This window comes from Eschrichtius robustus, chromosome 5 (assembly GCF_028021215.1).
Source record: "Eschrichtius robustus isolate mEscRob2 chromosome 5, mEscRob2.pri, whole genome shotgun sequence".
In the NCBI taxonomy this organism is placed as follows: Eukaryota; Metazoa; Chordata; class Mammalia; order Artiodactyla; family Eschrichtiidae; genus Eschrichtius; species Eschrichtius robustus.
The window spans coordinates 8,983,570-8,995,904 of record NC_090828.1 but is presented as its reverse complement, the minus strand read 5'-3'; the positions used below and the strand labels follow the sequence as shown (position 1 = coordinate 8,995,904).

General features: G+C 43.4%; 1 protein-coding gene across 3 annotated transcripts in view; it reads left to right on the top strand.

The window, feature by feature from the left end:
- The window catches only part of CAB39 (calcium binding protein 39), an 87,464-nt gene extending 77,583 nt beyond the window's left edge, over positions 1 to 9,881 (top strand). For all 3 annotated transcript variants that reach the window (XM_068544253.1, XM_068544254.1, XM_068544255.1), the window contains exons 6-9: positions 294 to 353; positions 3,894 to 3,959; positions 6,539 to 6,682; positions 7,310 to 9,881. In XM_068544253.1, coding sequence (XP_068400354.1) covers positions 294 to 353; positions 3,894 to 3,959; positions 6,539 to 6,682; positions 7,310 to 7,498 — 459 coding nt within the window. In that variant the 3' untranslated portion in view covers positions 7,499 to 9,881. The remainder of the gene's footprint in view (positions 1 to 293; positions 354 to 3,893; positions 3,960 to 6,538; positions 6,683 to 7,309) is intronic.
- Positions 9,882 to 12,335: the final 2,454 nt, after the last annotated feature.

Below are 12,335 nucleotides of genomic sequence, written 5' to 3'. Positions count from 1 at the left end.
TTTCTTTGAGTTTTTATCTCCATTGCCTTATAATTTTTTTTTAATTTTTCCTTCTAAGAGCTGTAGACCTGTGACACTTATAATCATTACAATCACAATTTGATTATTAATGATTTTATTTGCTCTTACATAGAATCAACATTTTCAGTACAATTCATGCTCAAATGTTTTTAAGTATAGTAATTTTTAACAACAGTTTTTGTCAGGTAAAATGGCGTGGAATGTTTAGGATTCTCTTTTCTAAAAGAACTTGAATGCCAAACAACTGTAAAAAGTGTATTTTCTTTTTCTAGGATTTACTCACAAGACATAAACTGCTCAGCGCAGAATTTTTGGAACAACATTATGATAGAGTAAGTACATGAAACACTATCTTAAAATAGCACATTGTAAGTTTTGTTACCAGAAATTAAAGATTTTAATTAGATTTTGTACCAAAGTATTTATTTTGGAAATACAATGTTTTTAATTGGTGCTGTAATCATTTCTCTACTAAAATGAGGTATAGAGCGTTACGTGGTCAGAAACAGAATTTTATCTTTTTGACGACACACTGCCCTTTGCATCTTTTTTCGCTTTAGAAGAGGAAAATAAAGCACTTTGCTGCTGAATGATAATACACAGTTAAGATAAAAAGAAAATTACTGTCTGACTTCTTATCTTCCCCTTACTTTCCGTTAGTTGCTCACATTCCTGCTGCTTACAAATAGAGAGAAAGGGGGACAGCAGCGGGTAGATGGGCAGAACTCTAGCCTAGAGGACGCAGCAGCCAGTTCTGCCCTTGCTCTGCTGCTGACTCCTTGTGACCAAGACCAAGGCCCACTGGGGGACTCAGAAGTCCGTCCTTATTTGTAAAATGAGGACATTGGATTAGCCCAGCCTTAAGGCCCCCTCCAGATTGAGCTAGTAGTAGAACCCCCAGAGGTTTGTGAATAGTGCTGGGTGCTCTGATAACCTGGTTGCCCTTGATCATCACAGCGGTAGCGTCATGTGTTCTCTCCCACCACGTGTCAGCTCTGCTCTCCACGATTCCCACGAGCGCTTCCTTATGCCGTACTAGTTTAACGTAGGCATTGTCCAAGATCTCATAAGTGCTCCTGGAGAAGTTATGATAATAACAATCCACTTAAAATTTCTGTCTCTCCCTCAAGATTTGGCTTAGGTTTTCATTCTTCCACTAGTTGTTTGAATTTTTAAAATCCTAGGTATTGTTAATACTTCATTGTTCACTGTGCCATTGAACTAAATTAGAAGATTCTTGGAGGCAAAACCTATGCTTTCTAATTCTCTTGTGTTCCTTTTCCCGTCTTTCCCTCCCACTCCCAGTAACATCATAACACAGTGCTGAGTACATAGTAATTCCCTCATAAATAGCCTCATCAATGGCTTAAACATAGCTGGTCATTTTTTTTTTTTCTGCCCGTGTACATTGGGATGTGGGTGTGTTTTTTTTTCCTGTGCGTTTGTTGGTTTAAATTGGAAGCACAGTCATTTTGTTGGTGCCTTTTACAGTAGTTAGAAGCGTGGGCTTTGGCACCAGGCTGTGTGGAGTTTGGCTTCAAGTCCCAGCTCCACCGTGTGCTTCCAGCTCTTGGGCAGCAGCCTTCATTCACCCTCTGTGCCTTTAGGACCTTCAGCTCTAAAAGAAGGCTCATAATAGCACCTTCTTACTACTGGGTTGCTGTGAGGATTAGATAAGAATGTGTGTGTCAAATGCAAGACACAGTGCCTGGAACACAGTAAGCATTTAATAAACATTAGCATTATTATTTCTATTACCACATGGTCTCCCAGGTTTTTTCTTAGTTAAACATATGAGTATCTTGAATTAAAACCTACCAAAGATAAAAACTAATTTCCCAGAAATTTACTACCGGCAATGATGTCACTTTAATTTTGCGATAAAATATTTTCCTATATGTTATTAATTGGGTGACATTGGTTAACAGGAGTTTAGCAAATTTATGTGCGGCAGCTGACAGAAATGTGCATGCAGTGCAGTCAGATCCAAGGAGGAGAAGGAGAGTGGGGAGATGCAGGCAATTTAAATTAAGCGGAGGTGGAGTTACTGTGCAAAAACACACGCTCTAAAGTCTGTACACTTGACTCTGAGCTTTCTAATAATTAAAGCATAGAGGGAAACAAAACCAAGGAAAAGCTCACAGTATCTGTAAAGCTTGTTCAAAAGAAACAGCCTTTTCTGGCACTGGGACCTGGAACAAATTTCTCCCATTGACATTCTTAGACGGGGATTGAATTACAGTGTCATGTAGCGGACGCAGTCACGCAGTCACCGAGCATGCCTCTGCAGTAAATAAAATGCTGAACTGAAGTGCGCTCACGGAGAGCAAATCTTTGAGGAGCCCAAACAGTGCCTGTCCTCTGTCTGTCTGAGTCGTTTATTGCCGGCCCAGGGATAAAATCTAACCAGGCAGTTCTCCTTGAGAATAATTTCTTGCAACCAAGCTTACCCTAAAAATTATGCGGCAGAAAATCTTAATTTGCATTTTCTGTCGAGAACTTGAGGTGTTGTTGTTTCTGCATTGTTGATTAAAGGCAGACCCAACTGTTTGATCATTGGCTTGACGATCATTTGAGAGAAGGTAGGGTTAACAGCCATCTCTGAAGAGAGAAGTTTTAGTTGCTTGCATACTAAATAGATGGCCATCCCACCTCTGCCTAGAGATAAGCAAAAGGATGAATGCATAGGCAGTTCTGGTTAGCTCTAAACCAAGGGCTGGAAAACCTTTTCTCTATAAAGGGCCACCCAGATAGTAAATATTTGAGGCTTCATAGCCATGGAGTCTCTGTCAGCTCTCCTGTCTGTTCTACTGCAAAAGCAGCCATAAAGAGTTCATAAACTAAATTTATTTACCAAACACAAACGAGCGTGGCTGCGTTCCAATAAAACTTGTATAAAAACAGACAGTGGGTTGGATTTAGCCCATGAGCTATAGTTTGCCAACCCCTGCTCTAAACCACAGACGAATGGCTGATGAGAACCCACCATAAAGCAAAGGTAGAAACAGTTTTAGCATGGACAAATTACAAAGCAGGCATCCTCTGCCACCCACCACAACCAAGGAAAGGTCTCAGTAAAGCACTGATACCCAACAGAGTCATACTGGTACTGCAAAATTTTGGAACTTCTAAAACCTGTCCATCGTTAAAGAGCTAACTGGCCTTCTCTTCTGACTTTTGGGAAGTGTGGCCCTAGCCCTTGGGTGCCCCTCACTTCTATTTCCCACCTCCCCGCTTTCCTCTGCTTCTGCTCCTTACCATTCCAGGGACACTGTTCTTGTTAGGGGGCCCTTCGCTCATGCTGTGTTCTTCCCTTTTTATCCCCCAAGAGTATCTCTTCTCCCCATTTCTGAACGAAATCTCTCCCATTACTCAAGTTTGAGCTCAAGTCCTACCTTCTTTGGGACACCTACCTATTTAAAAGTGCTGATTTTCTCCTCTCTTCTATTTTTAATTATTTTCTCTTCTTGCTTTGAAAGAACAGGCAACTTTTCTCTTTGTGCTTGTGCTTTGGACTAGTTGAGTTGTTAAAAATAGGAATTTTCTAATCTAACACCAGGAAATGAGAGCTGACTCAACAGTGAGAAAACAGTGGGGGGAAAGGGAGTTATGTTGTGTGCATATGGAGTTTGGACAGAAGAGGACCAGATTTAAGCTATATGCGCACCTGGCTAGAGCTGGGAGGGGGCCGGGAGCCTTCTTCATGGAGGTAACCAGTGGGTATCACTTTGAGGATGGGTGTGAAGCAGACAGGAGGGCCTGAGCTTGGGCAGCGATTGGCCTTTGTGCTGTTAGAAGTTTGTACTCAGGCTTTTTAATGTTATCTACTGGTCTTTAAAAAAATAACTCTTACGTGTTTTCTTGTCTTTTAGTTCTTCAGTGAATATGAGAAGTTACTTCATTCAGAAAATTATGTGACAAAAAGACAGTCACTCAAGGTATGACAGATTATTGAAGTAGTTCATTTCTCTCCACCCCTTATTTGAAATGTGTGTTTGGGGAAAGGGAGATATGGTGCTATGGGTTCTAGACCTTTGCAGGGAAAATGCATTTGCCCATGGTCAAGATTTTTGCGGAAAGGAGCGGGTGGGGTTCAGCAGTGGTTCACGTGGGGCAGCTGCCCCTGCTCACCTCCTCATGTGTTAGAGATACCAAAATGGAACATACAGAATTTTGAAGAGGATTTAATCACTTAGTAATGAGGTATTTTAGATTTTGGAGCCTATTGTTAAAACTTAGAATCGTATCACCGAATTGAAGGCGCTGCAGGTGTTTTGTTCCCCAGAATGCTGCCCAGATGGCACAAGCTTGCTGTGTGAGGGGAGGGGGGTGGCCGTGAGCAGTGACACTGTGAACCGCAGACGAGTTCGGCTGCTCTGTATCAAAATAGGATGTGGACAATTCCATTTGAAACTTAAATAAAAATTTAAAACTCTAGAACAGGGTTTGGCAAACTACCAAATCCAGCCCACTGTGTATTTTTGTAAATAAAGTTTTATTGGAACACAGATGCATTCTTTTATTTACATATTGTCTGTGGCTGTTTCGGCCACAACAGCAGATTTGAATCGTTGCCCCAGAGACACTGTATGGCTAGCAAAGGAATGGATATGAAGCAAGTCTTTCATTCCTACAGTTTCTCATGAACACATGGAGAAATTTTGAGGACCAGTGGTACGCTAAAAATGTACTTTAATTCGTACTCTCTTTTTTACTGCCACATTGGCATTTATTTATCTCTGTATTTATTTTATCAGCAAATTTGTATTCCCTGTACGAAGGCTTCAATTTATTTATTTGTTTGTTTGTTTTTGTTTGTTTATTTTTGGCCCCGCTGCATGGCTTATGGGATCTTAATTCTAAGACCAGGGAATGAACCCTGGCCCTCGGCAGTGAGAGCGTGGAGTCCTAACCACTGGACCGCCAGGGAATTCCCCCAATTTTTTATTTTATGTCCAAAGAAATTCTTTAAATTACTGGTCATCCTTCTCTAGATAATCACATTGAAATGAGTCATTTTCAGTATTTCTTTGGTTTCTGTGACAGAAAATGAATACCCAGTAAGTCTATACATACTTAATACTACCTTTTGAGCCTCCATAAGAGTAAATACTGGGCTTCTTACTTTGAAAGTTGTATATTTTGTGATTCAGATTTGATGTGAAACCTATCTGAGCTTTTGCATTCTTCCTCTAAATTCTTTATAAATCCTAAGTAGAATAGATTTGTTTTCCTGCACATCAGGTTATTTTTGATTTACTATGATGACATGTTATTTATCTAGAGATCAGTTATCTGGAAACTTCAAGTATCTAGAACATAGCCAGGAACCCAGAAAGGAATTAATAACAGCAAGTAAACCATGGCAAAGTAGCTCTATCCATGCATTTTCCTTCCCTTAGACCTCACTCCATGTCTCTTATTAGACTCGGGTCCAGCGTGCTTTGCATGTATTCATGCTTTTATTTCTCACTATACTCTCATAAGATATAGGTACCATTATCCACTCCCATTGTACAGATGATAAAACTGAGGCACAGAGAAGTTAAATAACATTCTCAAGGTTATAGAACTCACAGGGAGCAGGGAGTCAGGACTGGAACCCAGGCAGGCTGGTGCCAGGGGCCAGGCTCTCCACTGTTCTGCTTCTGCCTGTGTCCACAAGGACTGCGGCTTGGTCCCTGTCCCCAGGCAGGTTATACCACCTGCACACTAGTCCTTGACTAGAAGTTGGCACACTGACAGCATGAAGAGGTGACTGCTGGCTTCAGAAAAAGAGAAATCTAGAACAAGCAGGGACGATTTTAAAATTAAGGGCTGATACGGTATAGTCAGCTCCATAGAACTCAGGAAGCACAGACTTAGCTGAAGGCACGGACTTTTTTTTAGCTTAATTAATGTCATTTTTAGTGATGTTGAGGAGTCACTAAGAAAAGCTTAGAGTATCTTCAGGATACCTTGCTTAAGAAGGAACAGAAAAGTACTTGTTTTTATAAACCTTTCTGAATCAGATAAGATAAAATGATAAGTTTGGTGTGTTTAGGGGTAAGTATGTGGAAAACTTTGTACATGAAACCCTTTGTCCTGTAAAGTTCAGATAAATAAAATAAAAAATAGTAAAATATTTTTAAATTAAGCTAAGGTATATAGTTATTCAGTAACTTATCGTCTGACCAGTTTCTTTGATAGTTTCTTTTTACTGAGATAACACAAATGCATATTTAAAGAATAGGTTCTGACAGGCTCAGATTCTGGGCCAAATGTGACTTGAATGTCCTCTTCAGAGAGCAGTGTCAGACTCACCATAGGTTTAAACCCCAGAAGAAAAGGTAGGTGTTCAAGTAACGAATAGGAGGCACTCGTTAGCTTTTAGGTCATAATTCAGTTCATCAGTCTGTTGAGTGCCTACTAATATTCTGTGCTTAATAATGATGATTATTTAATGAATTGTTTTTAAAACTTTGGTTTTACTTCAAATCTTAAATGATAATGGAAGAGTAATTGTTTGTCTTCTCAGCTTCTCGGTGAGCTACTATTAGACAGACACAACTTCACAATTATGACAAAATACATCAGTAAACCTGAGAACCTCAAGTTAATGATGAACCTTCTACGAGACAAAAGCCGTAACATCCAGTTTGAGGCCTTCCACGTTTTTAAGGTAGAGTACTAAAAGCATAAACACTAGTTGTTCATCCCATTTCATTTACAAATTACTGAAGTTTTATTAGGTTCATTTTGGTAATCTCAGTGACACAGCTCAGTTCAGTCACTTTTCATAGTTGTGTGGTACAACATTTAAACAAAAATAGACCCAGGAACAGGGTATATACCATTTGCCTTTGGGAACAAGAAAAGTTTATTTGTTAGAGGGGTGTCATTTATCTTTGGCATAGAAGATTATTAATCACAAATAAAGGGTAATCCATTTCTTAATGCTTTCCACGGAGCTTTCTGTTCTTAAAATCCATTCTGACCTCCTCTGCCCAGAAATAACTCCTGCTCATTTTATTCTAAAATCAAAGTCTATATTTAATACCAACTGCTGAGTTTCAGAGCATGAGTGAATATGTCAGTCCTTTTTGTGCTAAAACATGTAATTCTCCCCCTTTTTTAAATTGTAAAATAAGGTCTTCCAAAGCGAACACCTCTGAGTTAATAATCCTGGCTTCACCACAGGCCCCAGGGAAGCACTGGATGTGTATAGCATGTGCTCTGCTAACTGCGGCATAGATGTCTCTGTGTCTTGTTCTTTCCCTGTGGCTGATGTTGATTTTTCTCTGTGCAGGTGTTTGTAGCCAATCCTAACAAGACGCAGCCCATCCTAGACATCCTCCTCAAGAACCAGACCAAACTTATAGAGTTCCTCAGCAAGTTCCAGAATGACAGGACCGAGGATGAACAGTTTAACGATGAGAAGACCTATTTAGTTAAACAGATCAGGGATTTGAAGAGACCAGCTCAGCAAGAAGCCTAATTTCCAATAAACATCTAAAATATTAAATCCAAATTCAGCATTTGCTGTTAGCTATTCAGCGTCAGGCACTGTTAATCGATTCATGAGGAACGTTACTGCTAATCTGCTGTTAAGTGAACGGTTTTCATTTTACCTTGTTTGTTTTTTTTAGTCCAAGTTGGAGAACGTAGCTGCTGCTTTCTTGCACACTAGAGCACACGTGGACTTTTCCTTGATCTTTGTGTCATTTCAGAATTCAAAGACTCCGTTTGCTGTAGAAGTTCTGAACATGGCTAGGTTCATGAAGGCAAATGCATAGATGATAGTGTGTGTTAGGGGAAGAGGGCACTGATATTATCAGAGCAAACCTGCTTGTTTGCATTTATCTTTGTTAAAGATCTGGGTGTGGATTCTTGGTAAGATTATATGCCTTCACTAATGGAAGACTGTGCAGAGCTTTATTTGAAATCATAGGGGAACTATATCCAAGATGTGAGCTTCTTGGGTGGATAAAGTTGACACACGAATAAATTGATACTGAAACTTAGCAGCTTCTCAGAATTGTGAAGCTTCGTAAGGTCATAAGGAAAATGTATATATGCTTTTCACAGCTTTCTAGAATTTTTTGACATTTGATTTTCTTGAGACTTGTAAACCTGGATATGTTGAAGGGTATTTGTTAATTTTACTTTTTGAAGGTATTTTAAAACAGTAGAGCTAGCAACGACACCTCGCATTTCATTTCAACAATGCTTAAAGTTTTCTTTTGTATATAATTCTTAGAATGCTCATTTCTTTTAAATGATTTAATTTGTACAGCAGAGGAATGTTATTGTATTAGTATGTAACTATTACCTAATATTGAGTTTTCGCAAAAAATGAATGCTCATATGTAATTGAAATACTTAAGATCACCTGAAAATGCTGATTTAACATTTAAGTATCACAGCATTAAAAGAGAAAGTAAACCAATCCTTTGTATTCAGTTATCCAATGGGGTGCCATCAGTAGGCTACAATACAGACCTGGAACTCAAGTCAGCTACACCTTCCTGCGTAATATTGGCCTTATTCATTTAAAATGAGTCATGAGTTCTCCAGATCTATGAATGATACCGATTATGCTAAATTAACGCCGATTCTTTGTGTGTGTGGGAGACCTCTGTAGGGCACCTTTTCTTTCTTAAAGTAATCCAGTACAATAGTTGTGAAACTGAATAATTAAAACTTTGGCTTCTCTTAGGAAAAGAAGAGTTCCTAGTCATAGGTGTCCTATGGGGAAATTTATTTTTTTTAATGTCCTGTTCCTTGATGCTGCAAATTATCAGTATTTATAAAGTAACTGATTTTGCACCACTTTTTTGTTACTGTGACCACGGCAGAACAACGTCTCCTAGAATATATCTATGTAAAGTTATTAGAATGGTATCTGTTCATCTTAGTGATATGAAGATCACAACTAACAACTTACAAATCAGAGTTTGCCAGTTCGAATTCAGCATGGCTGTAGCTGATTAAGAAATTTATATAATTATTCTTTGCTAGCCTCTCTTACTAATTGAATTATTTATCAGCCAGTAAAGTGAGACTCCCAATTGATGTTTCAGCAGGCTTTAAGATCTCCTTCTAGGAGCACCAGTTAGGAAAACAGCTCCAGAAAACATAGATGTATTTTATTCTATTTAATTGAAATGGCAGTCTACACTTATAATTGGTTTTCCTGAGGCTGTCTTTACCAAAATCTGTGTAAAATAATTCATGTTTTTCTATCGGAACTAGAGAAAGCAGTCCAAGCTCCTTGAAATGAAAATATCCAAGACGTTTAGGAAGGCAGGCTTGGCTGCGACGCATCATTCTGTTCTCGTGGTCCAGTGCTGGGTATCTGGATTTCGTGTGCAAACATTAATTACACCAAGTGGAAGAAGGGTTTCCTTGCCAAGCTGGTTCTTAGAACTTGAAACAACGGCTTCCACTTCGGCAATGCTGTCATAGCACTAGAGCCTTTGTGTGGAAGACAGGGGTGCAGCGTGTCAAAGAAAAACACTGATGTGTTACTATCGCATTGGAATCTGGGGATAGTTAAGACTTTTGGTTTTTTGTTGTTTTTAAACAAAAATGTGAAAACATTCAAAGTTGAAAAGTTGCATTTGAAGTTATGATCATTTAATATATTCATATTACCAAAACTATTATACCGGAAGTGGTTTCTTTTTGTGTTATAAAGGTTTCATTTTACATAAGTCAGTTACTCAATGTGATTTTTAACCCTTAAAAAAAGGTGGAGATGTATACAGTCGTTAACAATGGCTTGGAAGCATTTCCTTTCTCTTGAGGAAAAGTAAATTTCTTATCAGATTATCTGGCTGGCCCTGTAATTTAAATTAAAATAAAATTTTGGAGAAACAGCCTTGTGGGTTTTTTGTTTTTAATGATGTCTTATAAATTCATTTGTGTCACTGTGAACACCACCACCAGGAGACACACTAGCACAGACTTTGTCACAAACTGTACCCAGGAACAGTCAATACACAAGCCTCTTAAGTCTTTTTTTTTCCTATTCTAGGTTTTATTTTTGTTGTCAAAAATGTGGTTTTCACTTAGGTCATAGCTCCCTGGCCCTTCCTTTCACAGTTAAGTATTATTAAGCCTTATACAAGCGTTGCTTCTTAGACCGTAGCATTTGGGGAGTAGATCCTGTCTCTGATTCTGTGATTATTAATACGCTAAGATAAAAGTGAGCACTTGGCAGGACTATTTATAAATTACTTGAGTGAAATTATATTTCTTCTTTTTTTTGGGGGGGGGGGTGCTGTGCTGGGTCTTAGTTGCTGCCTTGAGGTGCGGGAGCTCAGCAGTGGCCTTGCGTGGGCTTAGCTGCCTAGCAGCACGTGGGAGCACGTGGGAGCTCAGTTCCCCCGCCAGGGATTGAACCCGAGTCCCCTGCATTGGAAGGCGGATTCTCTGCCATGGGACCACGGGCGAAGTCCCTTGAATGAAACTACAATGAAGGTTGAAGGAACTATGGAAGCACAGTGTTAAACGGCACCTGCAAGGGGGTCTGTCCTCCAGGCCACCTGCTGAGACGTGGCACACAGCCCTGCCCTCGAGGTTTACTGTCACCCTCGTCAGCGGACGGGGTCTTTGTCCTCCCCGACGTGTTCTTGCCGAAAGCACGTACCAGACATCTGAATAACAGCGTTTTGCTTGTTATCATCTCTTATAGGTAATTCAACCCACGTGTCCGTCGTGCTTCTCCAAAGACGACGGCGGGACCAGGCGACGCTGCCCCTCCTGAGGGTGAGCGTCACGCAGAAGGAGGGTCCACACCGAGGCCTGGATTCGGGCTCTCGCGCGAGTTCCGCTTCCTCCTTCAGCCCCCCCCGCCCCGCCCCCCGTCCCCCGTCCCCCGTCCCCCGTCCCCACGCCCGCAGCCAAAGTTACCCGGCCTCTCCCTTCTTCATCCGTGAGGGTCAAACAGACCGTGGAGGCGAAGGCTCGCGGAGGGCGGCCGCACTCACGCGCTTGTTCTGGAAGCCGGAGCCGCCGGAGGCCGTGAGTCCCCGCGCCCAGCGCGCCCCGCAGAGGCCCCGAGGCGGGCCACCGGCCACTCCTGTGTCCTCCCCACACCTCACGACCCTCCCGGCAGAGAGGTGAAGGCGCGAAGGACGAGGTGAGGCTCCCCCGCCTCAGTCTCAAAGTCCTCCCTCCCGCCGAGCGGCGACCCCACTTCCGGCGCCAGCGCGCACTTCCGGTCCCTCGCAGCCGCCGGGCACGCAGCCCCAGAGGGTTAACGCGACCAGAGCCTTCCAGCTTCTCGCAGGCACTACTGCCTCCCGGAGTTCACGCCTTCCGGGGCGCCGGCTGTGGCTGCGCGGGCCGCGCGGCCCCGCGCTTGCACGAGGCCCCACAGTGACCCTCGGGGGATGGCGCAGCCCGGGTCCCCGCGTGGCCGTCGGGCGGGGACCGCACACCGGGCCTCGGCTCCCGTCCCCGCTGCGGCGGGAGGGTGCAGAGCGCGTGCACGGAAGTCCGATGTCCGCGCACTGCCCGGGGACCCTCCCTCGGTTCCCAAGCGTGGCGAGCAGCGGTGTCTGCGCAGGAGGTCGTGTGCTCTGAGATGATGAAACACGTTTCTAGGTAGCCCTTCAGGAAGACAGGCACCAAGATTTGGGGGAAGGTGTCTGTTTTTCACCGTCCTCCTCAAGATGAGCTGCAGCCCGTGAGCATTCCTGTTTCTTGGCGATGACAGTTGTATCGCCTGCACACTCGCTGTTCCGTGCGAGCAGCACGCTTCCGCTCCGCTTTTCAGTAGCTGGGTCCTCTATTCGTTGGAGATTCAAGCGCGTGCGGAGGCGGCGGGCAGGGCCCAGGGAAGTTTCCTAAGAGGCGGCGGGCAGCCGGCTCCCTCTGCTTCCTCCCTGGCGGGCCTCCCTGCAAACCACCCCCCCCCACGCCCCTCCTTGCAGCTCCCCACCTTACAGTCTCCCCCGTGTGCAGGAGGCGGCCAGGGTCCTAGAGGCGCCGCTCCTAACCCGACAGCGCCCGGTCCTCCTGGGCTGAGGCCGCCCGGGACCAACTCCCTGGGGCTGAGTAGGTGGGGGTTGGTGGCGACCCCCATCACACGGACACACCAAGAGGACCTGGCAGGGCCTCACCCCAGTCCCTTGGCACCCCCTTCTGCTCCCCGGAAGCTGCTTGCTGTGGCCCCGGGCACCGGAAGTACAGCAGTTACCGTCCCCAGAAGCCGCCCTCACCCAGCGCCCGGCCCCTCAGCTGGGGTGTGTGCTCCCCAGCAGCACTCGGCTCGAAGCCGCCGCGTCCATGGTTTGCTGACACGCCTTTTATTGGATGCTTTCCCT